This window comes from Panthera tigris, chromosome B3, assembly GCF_018350195.1.
Source record: "Panthera tigris isolate Pti1 chromosome B3, P.tigris_Pti1_mat1.1, whole genome shotgun sequence".
NCBI lineage: Eukaryota > Metazoa > Chordata > Mammalia > Carnivora > Felidae > Panthera > Panthera tigris.
This window is the reverse complement of record NC_056665.1, coordinates 92,910,760-92,926,152: the sequence shown is the minus strand read 5'-3', so window position 1 is coordinate 92,926,152 and position 15,393 is coordinate 92,910,760. Positions and strand designations below refer to the sequence as shown.

Genomic DNA, 15,393 nt, shown 5'->3' with positions numbered 1-15,393 from the left:
GAAATGACATCCTCCATAAAATAAAATAATTAGTTCTTGAAGGTTTGGGAAGATGAAAGCTTCTAAAAGCACATGTTCAGGCAGGAAGAAACATCTGAACAGGTGGCCACAGCACTTTTCTTCAGAGTCTTTACTTTCCTCTCATGTTGATAACTTGTCTTACCACTATGCTGGCCCCCAGGAGCATACACTTCTTCGAAGCCCTAACCCCCTGGCTCTTGATTCTCTTTAGTACTATGAAGCTACGCTGGACTTTTCAAAAAGGCTTTACTAGTGTGAACTAATGATGATCACTGGGTGGAGAAATCATGGATGATCATTTTCTTCTTTATTCTTTTTTGGATTTACTGAGTTTTAAATTGGCTTATGTATTATTTTTATAATCATATTAAAAATGAGACTTTGCAAAATTCAAAGGGAAAACAAGCAAGTCATGAAACTGTAAATAAGCATACAAACTATTATGGCTACCTTGTCTTCACATTTGCTCTCCAAGCTGCTCTTCCATTCCACATCATTTTTGAGGGTCCTGCTGGGGAAGCTCACTTTTTCAAGTGATAGTCCTCTTGATACCTTGCAGAAGACGTCACTGAGAAAACAATGGATGGACTATGGAACTGATTTCTCACTGAGGGTAAATAATATAATACACATTCTTGGTAGAAATCAGCATGTAAAGAAATCATCTAGCTCCAGAGGCCTCCCCATTATCTTCCTCCTCAACTTAAGGTAAGAGTCAAATGTTGTGTTCTTTGGGATCAAATTAAATTTTAGGCTGTCTACATGACCAGATAGTGAACCCTGGGGCCAGTTGGGTGGGTAGGAACCCCTGTTAGTAAGGCATTAAGTCATTGCAATGAATTTCAAAAGCTGTGTGATTGTAGCTTTTAAGGCAGAAAATTTTGGTGCTGATTTTAAATGTTAGAGCATTGACAAAGGAAAATGAGAATATAAATGTTTTCTTTGGCTGTAATTCAGCAGCAATAATTGCAGTCATTTTTGCATGAACTGCTTACCCTTTATGCCTATAGCACACTACAATTATTTTCAAATAATTAAATATCATTTAATCATTTAATTATAAAACTAAACTGTTGATATGCTCATGTATAGCTTTTTGTGTCATAGGAGTTATCTGCTTATATAGCTTAGTTGTTTGTTCATACTCTAAGAAGGGAATGGAACATGGGAGTCACCCTAGTAAGCATGCCTGTGGTAGTTATCTTTAGTTTGTCCTCATTGGTTGGATCAGATCCAGTGACAATGCCTCAGATATTAAATCAACCCTAATAATATTTGAAGGATAAATATAAGATTATTTGCTAAATTGGGGGTAAAAGGTTTCTTTTGCTGCAAAGAACTTGGACATTATTCCTTAAATTTGCTTTGTTTGTACCTTATCCCCCTTTGACATAGGCTGGGGTTTTAAAATCATTTTTGCTCTTCCCATAAGTATAGTTATGGATTTTGGCATTTAAAAATGTATTATTTCCTATCTTTCACTGCCCCCTGCTTCAGTATTCCAATTTTTTTTTCCTTAATGTTTATTTTTGAGAGAGAGCAAGCAGGGAGTGGCAAAGAGAGGAGGACAAAGGATCCAAGGTAGGCTCTGTGATGACAGCAGAGAGCCCAATGCAGGGCTTGAACTCAAACTGTGAGATCATGTCCTGAGCTGAAGTCGGACATTTAACCAACTGTGCCAACCCAGTTGCCCCTGTATTCTGATTTTTTTTTTTTTTTTGAGAGAGGGAGGGAGAGAGAGAGAGAGAGAGAGAGAGAGAGAGAGACAGAGAGAATGCAGGGGAGGGGCAGAGAGAATCCTAAGCAGGCTCTACATTGCCAGCACAGAGCCCAACCTGGGGCTCATTCCCACTTCATGGGATCATGACCTGAACTGAGATCAAGAGTCGGACAGATGACTGACTGAATGAGCCACCCAGGTGCCCCCCTGTATTATGATTTTTCTAAGGATGTTTCAGGTTATAAAGAATTTTCCATACCTTCACCTTCACATTCTACAGAAAATGCCATTTAATTATTTTTCACCCATTTTCTACTTACTATTTGGTCAGCAGGGGATAATTGCTTCTTTCTACCAACCAACCACTACTGTAACAATAAACTACTTATTATCCTTAAAATCCAACTATCTTGAGGTCCAGAAGGCATACTTAAATTCCTTTACACATCAAGTCTATTACTGATAGGAGCAACTACCCAAATAAATAACTTAAAAAAGATATCTAAAAACTTCATTAGTAAAGAGAATCTGGGAGACTTGCTGTATATGAAAGAGGTAGAAAAAATATATCTTTATTAGCATGTTCAAGGTAGTCAAGATTTTAACAAACATCTTAATCCTCACAACAACCCTGTGAGGTAGGTAAGTCATTGTTTTGTGATAAATTAGTATTGTTCCAAATAAAGTGCAATTCTTAAAAGAATAATCTGCATTAGGAATAATTATGTTAATGAACCACTTATGTATATGCTAATATTTGTGTTGTTGTATATTTTGATTCATGCAATAAGGTGTCCCCACAAAAGTCTGCTGTAAATAAAATCCTATTTAAATACATGGTGGGGACTATTTAAATATACTCTAGCGTAGATTTTTTTTGTAAAATAAATTGCTATTTTTTTTTTATCTTGCGCAAGATGCAATTTTCACAGTTTGCTCAAAGTGAGGCATTCTCAGCAACATTGCACTCACATTTAGTAATTCTTCTGTAAGCTACTTCAACATGGCACCAAGCCAATGTAAGACTGACTTAATTTGTTGAATTAAATTTGGTATATGGCAGTGAACTGTGTTATCATGTAGAAATCTCCAAATATACTACACTCAATCCCAACCCAAAATCTAAGATAGACTGTTTACTGAAATTAAACACTAAAGTGAATAATAATAAATTTCAAAAAGTATTTTCCCTTGAGAATAATACTTAATTTTTTCCCTTAAAACTGTAATAGGAAGAGAGATCTTAGGGTCTTTGAAAACAAACATAATTTCTGATAATTACAAAATTCTTGTGATTTATATTGCAAATCAAACCCTCATGCTATCAGTTTACTACTTACAAGGAAGCCAGCATTTTGTTACTCCAAAAATGTTAAGTATTTTTTTCTCTGTGCCAATATGACTTACTAGGACAAAAAATATTCCAGACACCGTTTTCTCTTAAATATATATTTAAAGTACATTTCTATTGTTAATCCAACATTAGTAAACATCCAGTTGCCTAATATTTTTTTATAGTTGTCTTATCTTCAGAATAGGTTTTTATTAGAGGATTTCCATTACATTTAGTTATGTTATATAATTTACTTGTAACAGTAACTTTAATTAAATTTGGGAGCTTAGTTGACACTTAAAATTTGCTGGCAGGTATATAATACTTTAGCAAGTGGTTAAAGTAATTTGCCATTATAGAGAAATAATTCAAGCCCAGAAAAATATTCTCACCAAAGTATTTTTAAAAACTATTGCAGGAAAATTAGGCAAATCAACAAGTAAAAAAGACTAAGCCATCTATAAGTTGTACATTCAAATCCATACTAGATCCAACAGTGCACTTTGGATTTTAGTGAGGTAGGGCAAAAAATATAGTCAGATACACTTTGAACTGTTAAATTTATATAAACTGAAATACTGACTTGTAACCAGGTTTTATTTGAATATCCAAAAAGAAAAATTGAGAATTCAAATGATGAAGTATTTTCTTAGATTCAAGGACAGAACTGCAAAAATCCTTTGAGTACATATAAATGAAAAATACAAAGGCTACAAGATACATTTTATTTCAACATAATGTATGCTTGTTATGCTTGTATAAAAATAACCCAGGACATAGAAAAAACAAATACAAACATTTTTGCATAGATTCTGTATATATAATATTTACCTGGGGCTAAACACTGGAAAAATACACCTCTGAAACTAGTATAGTTCAACTATTTCCTTGGATACCAAGTATTTACAAAATAAAAGCCCTTCATCTGGGGGAGCATGGGCAGGAGGGAAAACAATTTAATTTAGCATCAGTCTATATTTATTTCTCTGTTGCTCGAATATAAACCAATGATGACAAGAGGAGAAACTCTGGGGGTTTATTTAACAAAATTAAATTCACATTTCTGAGGCCATCATAGTGCATCCAATGTCCATCAATCTGGAAAGCTGCAGAATAATGATGTTCCTCTTTGTTAAATAATGTGGCACCTTCCAACAAATACCTGCAAATTAAAAGACAAAGTATAGCAAAAAAGATAATACTTTGTTCTTTGATAAATATTCCTTCAATTCTTAATTAAGGAATAAAAATATCGATATTGTTTGCATTCTAGTCCCTAAAAATGATATCCATCTGTAAAAATCATGTGCTATAATTGGTAATTTGAAGTAAAATATTTAAGAATTTAAAAAATTGTACAATTGAGGAATTTTGAAAAACACTTTAACAGATTAACGATAATCTGTATCGTTTGGTTACATAAGAGAACACACACACAAAAAGCCTTTCAAAGGCAAAAAGTTGAGACTGTATGTCCTAATTTGAATGCAGATATTTTCATCTCTGATATTGAAAGTAATATTTTTTGTTTAAATGATGACCTCCTACTATATACTACTTTGACTTGAAATACAAGTAATAGTATTTACTGTTTACTATGTGTCAGGTACTATCCTAAACACTTTACATGTGTTATCTCATTAAATCTTCACAATTATGAACCAGATAGGTACTGTCAGCAGTGTTTTATAGAATAAGAAACTGATGTGTAAGCTGGTTAAGTTCTGGCCCACGGTTACATAGCTTGTAAAAGGTGGGGCTGGGATTTGAACTCAATTCTGTCTATTCCATAGTCCAACCACTGTGCACACTGCCAGTGACTGACTCCTACTAATCTACAGATTAGTAGATTCTAATCTTACTCAGGATACACACAATTAGAGAGAGCTACGGGACACCTGGGTGGTTCAGGTTAAGCGTCTGACTCTTGATTTCAGCTCAGGTCATGACCTCACAGTTTATGAATTCAAGCCCGGCATTGGGCTCTGGCAGCTCATAGCCTGCTTGGGATTCTCTCTGCCCTTCCTCTGCTTTCTCTCTCTCTCTCTCACTCAAAAATAAATAAACTTAAAAAAAATACACTAAAAAAAAAAAAAAAAAGAGATAGCTATGATTTTTTTCAACAATATTACCTTAAGGGCTCGTCACAATCATGATGGGATAGCAGAAAAATAGAAAATAAATGTATTTTTTATTAGTTTCATAAACCAAATAGGAAAACACCTACTTGTGATCAGATAAATCCAAGTAATATGGTACATATGCTAGATCTTCAGATTTCCAATGCTGCATATTTAAGACAACAAAAGGGGGTGCCCCATGGCAGAAAACTCGCTGGGAAAATTCTCTTAAGCCACCACATCTAAAATTGAAAATAGGCATGAACTTTATTACACTTAAAGCAAAACTGCCTTTTATCACTTCTGGATTGTCTTAATTACTTAATTTCCTAATAAGCATAATTATCTATTTTAGGCATGGGTAATGGTGTGGCTACAATAGTATCTTATATACCTATACCCAGAAGCTTATCAGCTGTGAGATTCTATATACAAGAAGTCATATACTTGCAAAACTCCAGGAAAAGCTAGCTATCTTTTTCCTAAGCTTATAAAAACATGTAGTCTTTTGAACTGATATAAAAGCTTTTATTTTTATGTAGAGATACATTTGCTTTTTCTCTCTCAGCTGGTTTCAAGGAATAATGGCAGAGGTAAATAATATGACTCTTACAGTCATTTTTATATTACATAAAATTCTCTAATTGCATCCTTTTGCCATTAGGATGAAACAAATTCTGTTTTCTTAGCACTATTACATATTAAGCATGTGGATCAGAATATAACATACACAATTATACAGTAAAATCTCGATTAACCGGAATACTCAGAGCACAGTATTTTGGTTCCCAAATGTTACTGACTAAAGTTAATCAGAAAACCATTGTGTTTCAGTGTTTGCTGTTAAAATACATTAGTCTAGTTTCTGGACTTAAGTACAATTAACTGAATGTATTTTATTCTTCCCTTGTGATTAATTAGCTGTAAGATCATCCTTCTAAATATTAACTCTCATTGTACATTTCTGAAGATATAGAAATTGTTAAGCGACTGGGATGAATATGTTCTGCCCCTTTTGAATTTTTTAACTATGTTGAATTTTTTGGTTGCCATTTACCTCTTTGTCCTAAATGAGGAATGCAGAAAAAAGTCCAGTTAATTGAGGGTCCGATTAGCTGGGTTCCGGTTAACCAAGGTTTTATTGTACCTACTCAGCAGTGGGGAAAGAAAAGAAAAGGCATTTGCTTTGTATTCATCAATTAAATGTAGAATAATATTCTATATAGTGATATTTGATAATGACAACACAGCATAAAATAGCAGTGTAAACTACGGTAGGTGTTAAGATTCAAAAAACGTTAGGCTTCCTAAATACTTGTGAGTTGCTATTTCATAAAGTATTAACACCAAAGACCATATCTGTTCAGGTTTCTTTATAAAAAACATAAATACTTTCATCTTAAATGTCTCTCATATACTCACCCACTCTCTTCACACAGTTCAATCCTGGAACAGAATAACTCATCCACAGCCAGTCGTATCAAGTTTCCATGAGGAATTTCTTGGGGAGGACTACAACAATTAAAAACGCATGTAAGAACTGCTTTGACATTTTTCATGTAAATACATTATTAGGATAGCAAATTTTACAGGTCAATTCATTATTAGCAAACCAAATATAAAAGTATAACCTCTGTTTTTCACCTTTGTTATAATTTTAGGAAATCAGCTGAACTTAATAAACATTAATGCATGAAGCTTTCCAAAAAACATCAAATCCTTCTGTAAACTGATCCTGAAATATGCAGTTGTTACTTTAAAATTTTTTCAAGAGATTTCAGTAGAGCAGATTCTGGTCTTAGGGGAAGAAAGGTAGGACCCAGAATCAGGAAAGCAGCCAGTTACATGACTAAATGCAAGTTATAGCATTGTTGGCTTCAGTTAACCTGATTTGTTAAAAAATTTCTTGCTACATACTTCAGAGATTGTTTTAAATAAAGGCAAAAGCCTTAAAAAGTTACATGGAATATAAACAGTATGACAAAAAATATTTTATTGAGAAGCTTAAAATAATAGTATTAATATAGGATTATAAATCATTATGTTTCAAAACATATATAAACTGATATTAGTTTTTGAAGAAACAAATTTCTAAAATGCTTTTTAGTTTATTATAGAATAACAAAACTTGGGGCGCCTGGGTGGCTCAGTCAGTTAAGCATCCGACTTCAGCTCAGGTTGTGATCACATGGCTCATGAGTTCAAGCCCCATGTTGGGCACGTGCTGACAGCTCAGAGGCTGGAGCCTGCTTCAGATTCTGTGTCTCCTTCTCTCTCTGCCCCTCCCCCTGCTCATTCTCTCTCTCTCTCTCTCTCTAATAAACATTAAAAAAATTAGAATAACAAAACTTTTTTCCGGGATAGAGATTTCAAAATCAGTGTCATCGTATCAGTAACACAGGAAAACGGACCAAGTGTATTTCAGAACAAGAGAGATATTCGCTGGCAGACTCTAAAAAGAGTATCTTCAGCTTTCCCTAAGTAGCATGATGTGATAATATTAAACTAAATATGTTATAAAGAAATGTGAATCTAGTAAGTTAGGGTATGTACTGTATATTCTCAAAAGGGAACATCTATTAGGCTGCTTTTGTGAACCACAGGGCCAAATACACTTTCTGACAACAATGTGTTTGGGCTTGTTTTTCTGTCCTGTTTTTCTACTGACAGTTATCCCTTTTCCAGCTAACGTGCCCTGGGGGCTTTAATGTTTCCCAACACTCCACTAGGGCTTGCCAGTTTGGCCTTCTTCCCTATCATTTACCAGCCTGGAGGTATGCCTTCTCTCTCGATGCCAAAAATACTCAGTAGGCTATCAGCACCTCTCCTCGTCAGGGAAAAAGCTCCTCACATTCATGTCCTCTCCAGGTACGAAGATTCTGAGTTTAGGGTTTCAGTCTCTAATTATGTCCTGGCCATGACATGAAGAAATGCTTTTTTTTTTTTTTAGAGAAAGTGTGAGTTGGAGAGAGAAGGGGAGGGAGGGAGGGAGAGAGATAGAGAGAGAGAGAGAGAGAGGGAGAAAATCTTAAGCAGGCTACATACTCAGTGAGAAGCCCAACTCAGGACTTCATCACACAAACCTTGGGATCATGACCTGAGCCAAAATCAACAGTCAGAAGCTCTACGGACTGAGCCACCCAGGCGCCTCTGAAATACTTTCAATCTTCTTGTTCATGTAGAAATAGCCTACCCAACAGAAATCCATTCAAGGGGTGACACATTTCAATATAGTGTTAAATATTCTTCAAGAGGTTACATTTATGACCCAAAAAATTAATTATCTACACACTCATATTAGCAAATTCAAAGCAAGAGTAAAACATTTTTCATACTAATTCATTACTTTCCCAGTGAAATAATTACTAGCTGGTTTTATAAAGTCAATTCCAAGATATTTGGATTTAATAAATAGTAACACTTGTCATGGGACTTACTATAGTCTTGCATTTGTGTGGTTACCATGTGTAAGTAACTACACAAGGTCTGTACTTTAGAAAGTGCTCTGACTATACTTATTTACTTATAGCAACATTCATTTAAAAACTGTATTATTTTCGCTAAGAGTGACACTTTAAAGCAACTTACTTTATATTAATCGTGCGTTGCTGATCTTCCTGTACTCGAGTTGGGCATCGCCAGTTGGAACAGTAACTCTCTTGTATGGTAGACATGAGATTTTCAAGATTTTTTGTAAAATTATCATGCTCATTACCAAATAAATCAATTATTAATGAAGCTTTATGAACTTCAGATTTGTATTGCTGTTTTTCCATCTTGTCCCAAATCCAAAGTAGCTTCACAGTTGTGAAACTGTAGGTGTCCATTAAGTAAAGGAAACAGTCTACAAACTCTCTACCTAAATGAAGAGAGAGCTCCCTGGGGAAATTTTCATTTTCATTAAGAATGACATATAGTAACATCAAGAATCCATCTATGGTGCAGGTATTTTTCAGTCTTATTTCAACATAAAGTGGCGTACAGGATACTGCTTTGCGGCCAGCTTTGATAGTAAAAACACCTCCCCAAGGAAGAACAGGCCTCCAAAATGAGCGATCTTGGTTATAGTTATTTTTAATTGATGCTTTGATCTCTTCAAACAGTGTCTTCATCCTGCATTTCAAAAGTTTAAAAATAGAACATGTAAATTTGTGACTTTATATGTTAAATTTTTGAGATGTGTTCAAATCAAAACAAACTTCTCTAAACATTCAAATTAGGTGTGCCTGACTGGTTCAGTCAGTACAGCATACCACTCCTGATCTTCCAACTGTAAATTCAACCCTCACGTCGGGTACAGAGATTATTTAAAAATAAAATCTTAAAAAAAATTCAAATTAAATTTGGTTAGAAGGCCTACCAATATAATGAAAAAATTTAAAACAATTCTAGCTGAGCCAGAATTGGCTCAGAATTGCCATATTGGCAATATGCATGGTCTCTGGAAAGACCATTTGGAAGCACGATCTTTTTTGAGGTATAGGATGAGCACATGATAGACTTTTACACTAATTATACTGCAGATTTTATCTTTGCTATAGGAAGACCCTGAAATAAATAAGTCCTAAATGAAAACAGAGCTTTTGAAGATTCAATCTAAATTTGGGTGGGTGTATTCCTAATGTAAACCTCTTTCTCCTCCCTTCAAAATACAAGCTGTGCTTCATTTCCTTTTTAATATGTATGGTTCCACTTATGAAATTGCTATAATGGAATTCTTAGTTCAGCTACAGAATAATGGCCAATTATCTTTTAGAGACCTCATATGAAAAGTAATCCACAGTACTTAACTGAATCATTGCCACAGCTGATACAAAAATCATTTCTATGCACTTTGGGATTTTCACTTGCAACTTAGGACCATGCTGGATACCCTATAATCCTAACTGCAGAGACCATGCTATGAAGATCTAACTTAGAACTTGGTAAGTAATCTGATTCTCCTCTCCGTACGTTTTGGGAATGAACAGGGACGTCCACCCTATTTAAACTGTTATTTATCCTTCCCCTAACCTTGAGGTTAGCTAAACATTTTGTTTTTAAAGTCTTTGCCAGTATTCTATAAACATGTTTGTGTCATAATGTATGTTATATAAAGCAAAGTTTTAAAAAGTTAAAGAATGAGGTCCTAATGAAACTGAATTGAAAATACTGCTTTACTTGGGACAGTAAATATCTAAACTAAAAATATCATAGGGTTTCTCAATGTTACTTTTATGGAAAAGCATATTTCCATGAAAAAGGAAAGCATCTGAAGAATAGGAAGAGACCAATTCATGACTGAGGTCAATGTCTTATTTTGACTTTTCAAGTGCCACACACATACTCCCAAGCACAACATAAATCCAATACTCAATACTGCAGACCTATGTGTTTTATTTGTGTAAGAAATTAAGTTCACATAGCATAGAGTTGTTGAATCACTGTTGTACACCTAAAACCAATGTAACACTATGTCAACTATACTTCAATTAAAAAATGTTTTACACTTAAATTCAAACCAAATTTACAATACTAGCAGACTAAAAATTCAGTTCTACAATATATTAAATGCAGACACACATGCACGGGCACACAGTATTTTTGGCTTGAGGCAAGATGCTATGGACTACAAAATATTCAACACTATATTTAGTCTTAAGTGTAGAAGTTTACACAGTTGGTAACATGTTGTTGGCTCTAGACAACCATTTAGGAATAAGAGGGCGTGGTAAATCTGGAGCCTTAGGCAAACACAAACTGTTTCTTCTTGATAGGACTAACATGTTTCCCCAGCAGATTAAAAAAATACATATATGGCATTCAAAACTTTAACAATAAAAGTGACTTCCTTCATGGTTTCATTTATTTGTTTAAGTTTTAAGAACTTTGTAGCAAGGTCTAAGCCTGAGTTCTGATTCCCAAATGTTAAATTGTGAAGGAGTCATAAATCTGTTTTTCTTCAAATTATCTTTTAGACATGACCAAATAAGTAACATTTACAGCAATTGTTATACTTAAGAGAATTAAACTACACTTTTACATATATATATATATATGTATGTACGTGTAACGAAATTAACTTCTCTAGCCTTTTTCTGCGGGGAGGGAAAGTGCAGAGTAGAGAGACTTGGAAGAACTAGAGGACGCTTAATCCTTTCAGCATTAACGTGGTGATTTGTTACAAAGTAAATTACAACAAAAATGAGCAGAAAAGGCGGAGAAATGGCTGCAAAGAGCTTTACTTAAAATTGTCTTGAGATTTCTCCACATCGTCAAAGACTGTTTCCTTAGGCACCGTATTAGAAGCCCTGGAGGACATATCCTGCTGGCAATATCGTCCTGATTCAACAGGCCCTCCAGTTTAAATAAACCTGGAAAACTCCCCCGACCTCTTTTTCCTTGGCAAAACGACACCTTTCTTTTGGGGTCATTTTCAAGGGTGACAATCTGTATTCCACGCTGATCGTGACGATCAGACCACTCGCCCTAGGCACTGAATGCCGGATTCCCTAAGAGCTCGGCGGTCCTAAGGGTCCCCTCTCGAATCAGCACCCCGAAATAATCTGAAAAACGGCCACGCGCTCCCCCTTGAAGCAGCGCGGGGCTCTGGGCAGGGACCCGCTGGGCGCGCGGTGGGCGCCCGCCTCCGTCCCCCGCGCTCCGGACACGCCTACCCCGCCCCCGGCCCTCCGCGCAGGCGAAGGCCTGGCACCGAGGGCTGGTCCCGCAGGGCTGGCAGGTCCCTGAGCCAGGAGCAGGTGATACGGCTCGGCGCCCCTGCCCACGGCCAGGCAGTGTTCCCCTAAGCGCCTGGGACTGCGGGCACTGGCGGGAGGTCCGGGCCGCGGAAGGCGTTCCCACACCGGCCAGTCTCCGTCCACCAGGAAGCCGACTTCTCGTACCTCCCCGGGGACCGAAAACCGCCGGTGCCGCCGCACCCGTCGTCGCCGCCGCTTGCTCATGGAGAGCCCGTGCTGCCGCCGCCGCCGCCGCCTCATCTACTAGCACCGCCCGCTGTCTGGGCCTCCCCGGCGTGAGTGCTGGGCTCTGGCACGGCCTCCATCGCACCCGCCGCGGAGGGAGCCACAGCAGCTCCAGCGCCCAGGCCGGATCCGACGGGACCCACGGAGCCAGGACCGCAGGACGCGGAGCTTCTTATTACGGAGGAAGATTCGGCCTGACCTCGGCCCCCCTCCCCCCAGTCCCTAGTTCCCAGCCGCCTGACGGCGCTGCTGCGCAGGCGCGAAGACGCCCTCTCCAAACGTGCGTGTGTCGGGTGTGTACACAGAATCCAGATTTGCCCAATGGGAACCAAGATCAGGTGCGGGGGGCGGGACCTTGCAGTGAGGGGAGGTGCTACGGTGTTAGAGGGTGGGTGGGGCAGCCGGAAGTGGGCAGGGTTTGCATGGAGGCGGAGCTTTGTTGGCAAACCTGCCTGGCTTTTTGAGGTTTGTATCATTTTTAGGACATTGATTTTAGTTTGCTTCGGGGTCTTGTCATCTTAAATTCCTAATTCAGAAGGGGAAAGCTTTTATTTTCTCAGAAAATTATAATTATACAAGCTTTTGATGTAAGTATATAGTTAGGAAAAGTTGAATTGGTGTTAATGTTTACTGCCCTTTTTAGTGTCGAGGTAATAATTGGCGGGGTGCTGTAATTTACAATGGAAGCTAATAAAAATTGATAGAAATTAGTTAGTTTTAGTCCCACTGTAGAGATGAAAAAAATGAAGTTTGGAAATGATAAATTATCACACATTAAGTGACAGCTGGGAATTGATGCCAGAGCTGCTTAATGCTAGAGTCTGTGGGCTCAACCACTATTCCTGTTCAGTAAGCCCTGGTTCTCGTGTCCTCCCTTAAAAAAAATCAAAGCTCATGTGACTTAGCTCCTGGAGAACACAGGCCACCCTGAAAAATTACCTTTACCTGCTATTATAAATGCAAATGCTGTGGAGATATTCCCCAACCAACTGTTTAACAAATAATGATTGGAAAGTGAAACCCAGCCTCCAAAACATACAATACAGACAGCTCAAATCCAGTCCAACACATCATTGTCGTCCTCAGTCACAGTTGAGTCTGGTGGAGGTTGAATCCCTTCTAGACTAGTCAAGGGTATGACAGGGACCTTCCTAGTGGGCCTCTCTCAAGGATTCTAGTGAAAGAAGAATGGTAAGTAGGAGAGAAACTTGACTTACTCAACATAAAATTACTGCACAGGGTGATGGGAGGAAATGGACATCTCTCAGAACACAGGGGGAGGAAAGAGGCTCTTCCCTCAAAGGAAGAATTAATAATTCTGGCACAGTCTGCTCTTTTTAGTTTCCCTGTTTTTATTTCTTGTGGCATTTCATAGATGAAATGAGAGGCTCTGAGAGATTAAATAATTCGTATGCCTGTATTGGTATTTATAGCAAAACATTTACTCTCGATATTATAACTATCCTGTAAGTAGAACATTCTTTAAAAATGTTTGTAAATGTAGATTATATGTTCAATTGGCAATCTCTCACAAGACACGGAATTCATTTTATACTGATTGGGTTATTCTCTTCCTGAAAGCAGAACCCAATAGTGGTGGTTGTCAACGGTTTCTGGAGAATAGCAGAGAGATGGCTCATTAAACTCTGCTGAGCCTTAGCTTCACAAACCTACCTGAGGCCTTTTACTGAGATTTCCATTCTGCTTCCTTCCTGCTCCTTTAAAATCTGACAGCTGAGTTGCAGGGTTTTTTTTTTTAAGACAGCTTTATTGAGGTATAATTGACATATAATATGTGGTACATATTTAAAGTATGTAATTTTATGAACTTTGACATATATACATACCCCATCATCTAGTCGAGTGAGTATATCCATCATCCTCAAGTTTCCTCATGCCTCTTTGGATTTTTTCTTCGCATTCCTCCCTGCCTCCCACACGTAAGCAACCACTGATCTACTTCATGTCATTGTAGAACTCATTTGCATTTTCTAAAAATTTATGTAAGTAGAATCAGGAAGTTTTTTGTTTTTTTTGGTCTGATCTCTTTTACTCAGTATCATTGTCTAGACATTTGTCCATGTTGTTCTGTGTACCAACAGTTCATTCCTTTTTTATTGCTGAGTGTATTCTATTATATGGATGTCGTGTACCTTATCTGCTCATCTGTTGGTGGGCATTTGGGTTATGTCTAGTTTTGAGCTATTACTAATAAAGCTGCTATGAACATTTGTGTACAAGTCTTTAAGTGGACAGATATTTCCTTTTTTCTTGGGTAAAAATCTACAAGCAGATTTTAATTTTAGCTATACTAATAGGTGTGTAGTGGCATCTTGTGGTTTTAATATGTGTTTTCCTAATGATGTTGAACATCTTTTAAAAAATATTTTTAATGTTTATTTTTGAGAGACAGAGAGAGAAAGCAGGGGAGGGGCAGAGAGAGGGGGACAGAGGATCCAAAGTGGGCTCTGTGCTGACAGCAGAGAGCCAGACACAGGGCTCAAAAAAAAAAAAAAAAATTGGGTGGTTACAGTCTTGAGAGTTCTTTATATACTCTGGATACAAGTTCTTTATCAGAAAAATGCTTTGGAAAGATTTTATTGTGGTATGCACCTTGCCTTTTCATTCTCAACAGAAGAATTTTAAAGAGCAGAAGTTTTAAATTTTAATAAAGTCCAATCTGTTCTTTTATGGATTGTGCTTTTAGTGTCATTTCTAAGAAATATTTACCTACCCTAAGCTCACAAGGACCTTCTACTATGTTTTATTCTAGCAGTTTTACAGTTTAGGCTGTATATTTAAGTCTGTGATGTATTTTGCGTTAAAATTTTTTATGGTTTAAGGCATGGATTCAGGTTCATATTTGTTACATATGGATACCCAGTTGTTCCAGCAATGTATCTTAAAAGGCTATTCTTTTTCCACTATGCTGTCTTTGTGCTTTTGTCAAAAATCAGTTGTTCAATATCATTTTATAAACATTTTATTTCATATATTTTCATTGTCAACTATATGTCAGACAGTGTGCTAGCACTGGAGATATGTATCAGTAAGTGGTCTTTGGTTGCAGAAACTAGAGACCAAATATTGCCAACTTGAATAAAATAGAAATTTATTGGAAGGATGTGAGGAATAATAGAATTAAAGGAAAAGTTGAACAATTAGGTCTCAGCTAACTTGATTGATCAGAAGTCAGGGAGTTCCCCAAAGGACAGTAAGATCCTATTAACAAAA

At 37.0% G+C, this 15,393-nt stretch overlaps 1 protein-coding gene across 2 annotated transcripts; it reads right to left on the bottom strand.

The window, feature by feature from the left end:
• Positions 1-374: 374 nt before the first annotated feature.
• On the bottom strand, positions 375-12,178 carry CB3H14orf28 (chromosome B3 C14orf28 homolog). 2 transcript variants are annotated; one of them, XM_042989617.1, is made up of 6 exons: positions 12,079-12,178; positions 8,783-9,307; positions 6,617-6,706; positions 5,302-5,436; positions 4,134-4,236; positions 375-589 (listed from the first exon to the last, which is right to left on the bottom strand). In XM_042989617.1, exons 2-6 carry the CDS (start codon positions 9,304-9,306, stop codon positions 587-589), a joined length of 855 nt encoding a protein of 284 aa, XP_042845551.1. In that variant the 5' UTR covers position 9,307; positions 12,079-12,178; the 3' UTR covers positions 375-586. The 2 variants fall into 2 exon arrangements, with proteins under 2 accessions (XP_042845551.1, XP_042845550.1); XM_042989616.1 differs by lacking the exon at positions 375-589 and having other exon boundaries at positions 2,283-4,236.
• Between the last annotated feature and the right edge of the window lie 3,215 nt (positions 12,179-15,393).

Excerpts from the sequence above, each read along its gene's own strand:
- CB3H14orf28 (XM_042989616.1), bottom strand. The coding sequence starts at position 9,306 with ATGAAGACACTGTTTGAAGAGATCAAAGCATCAATTAAAAATAACTAT. Across the intron at positions 5,437-6,616 it reads GAACTGTGTGAAGAGAGTGG|ATGTGGTGGCTTAAGAGAAT; the intron begins GTGAGTATATGA and ends TTTCAATTTTAG. Across the intron at positions 4,237-5,301 it reads TTGGATTTATCTGATCACAA|GTATTTGTTGGAAGGTGCCA; the intron begins GTAGGTGTTTTC and ends TTTAATTTGCAG.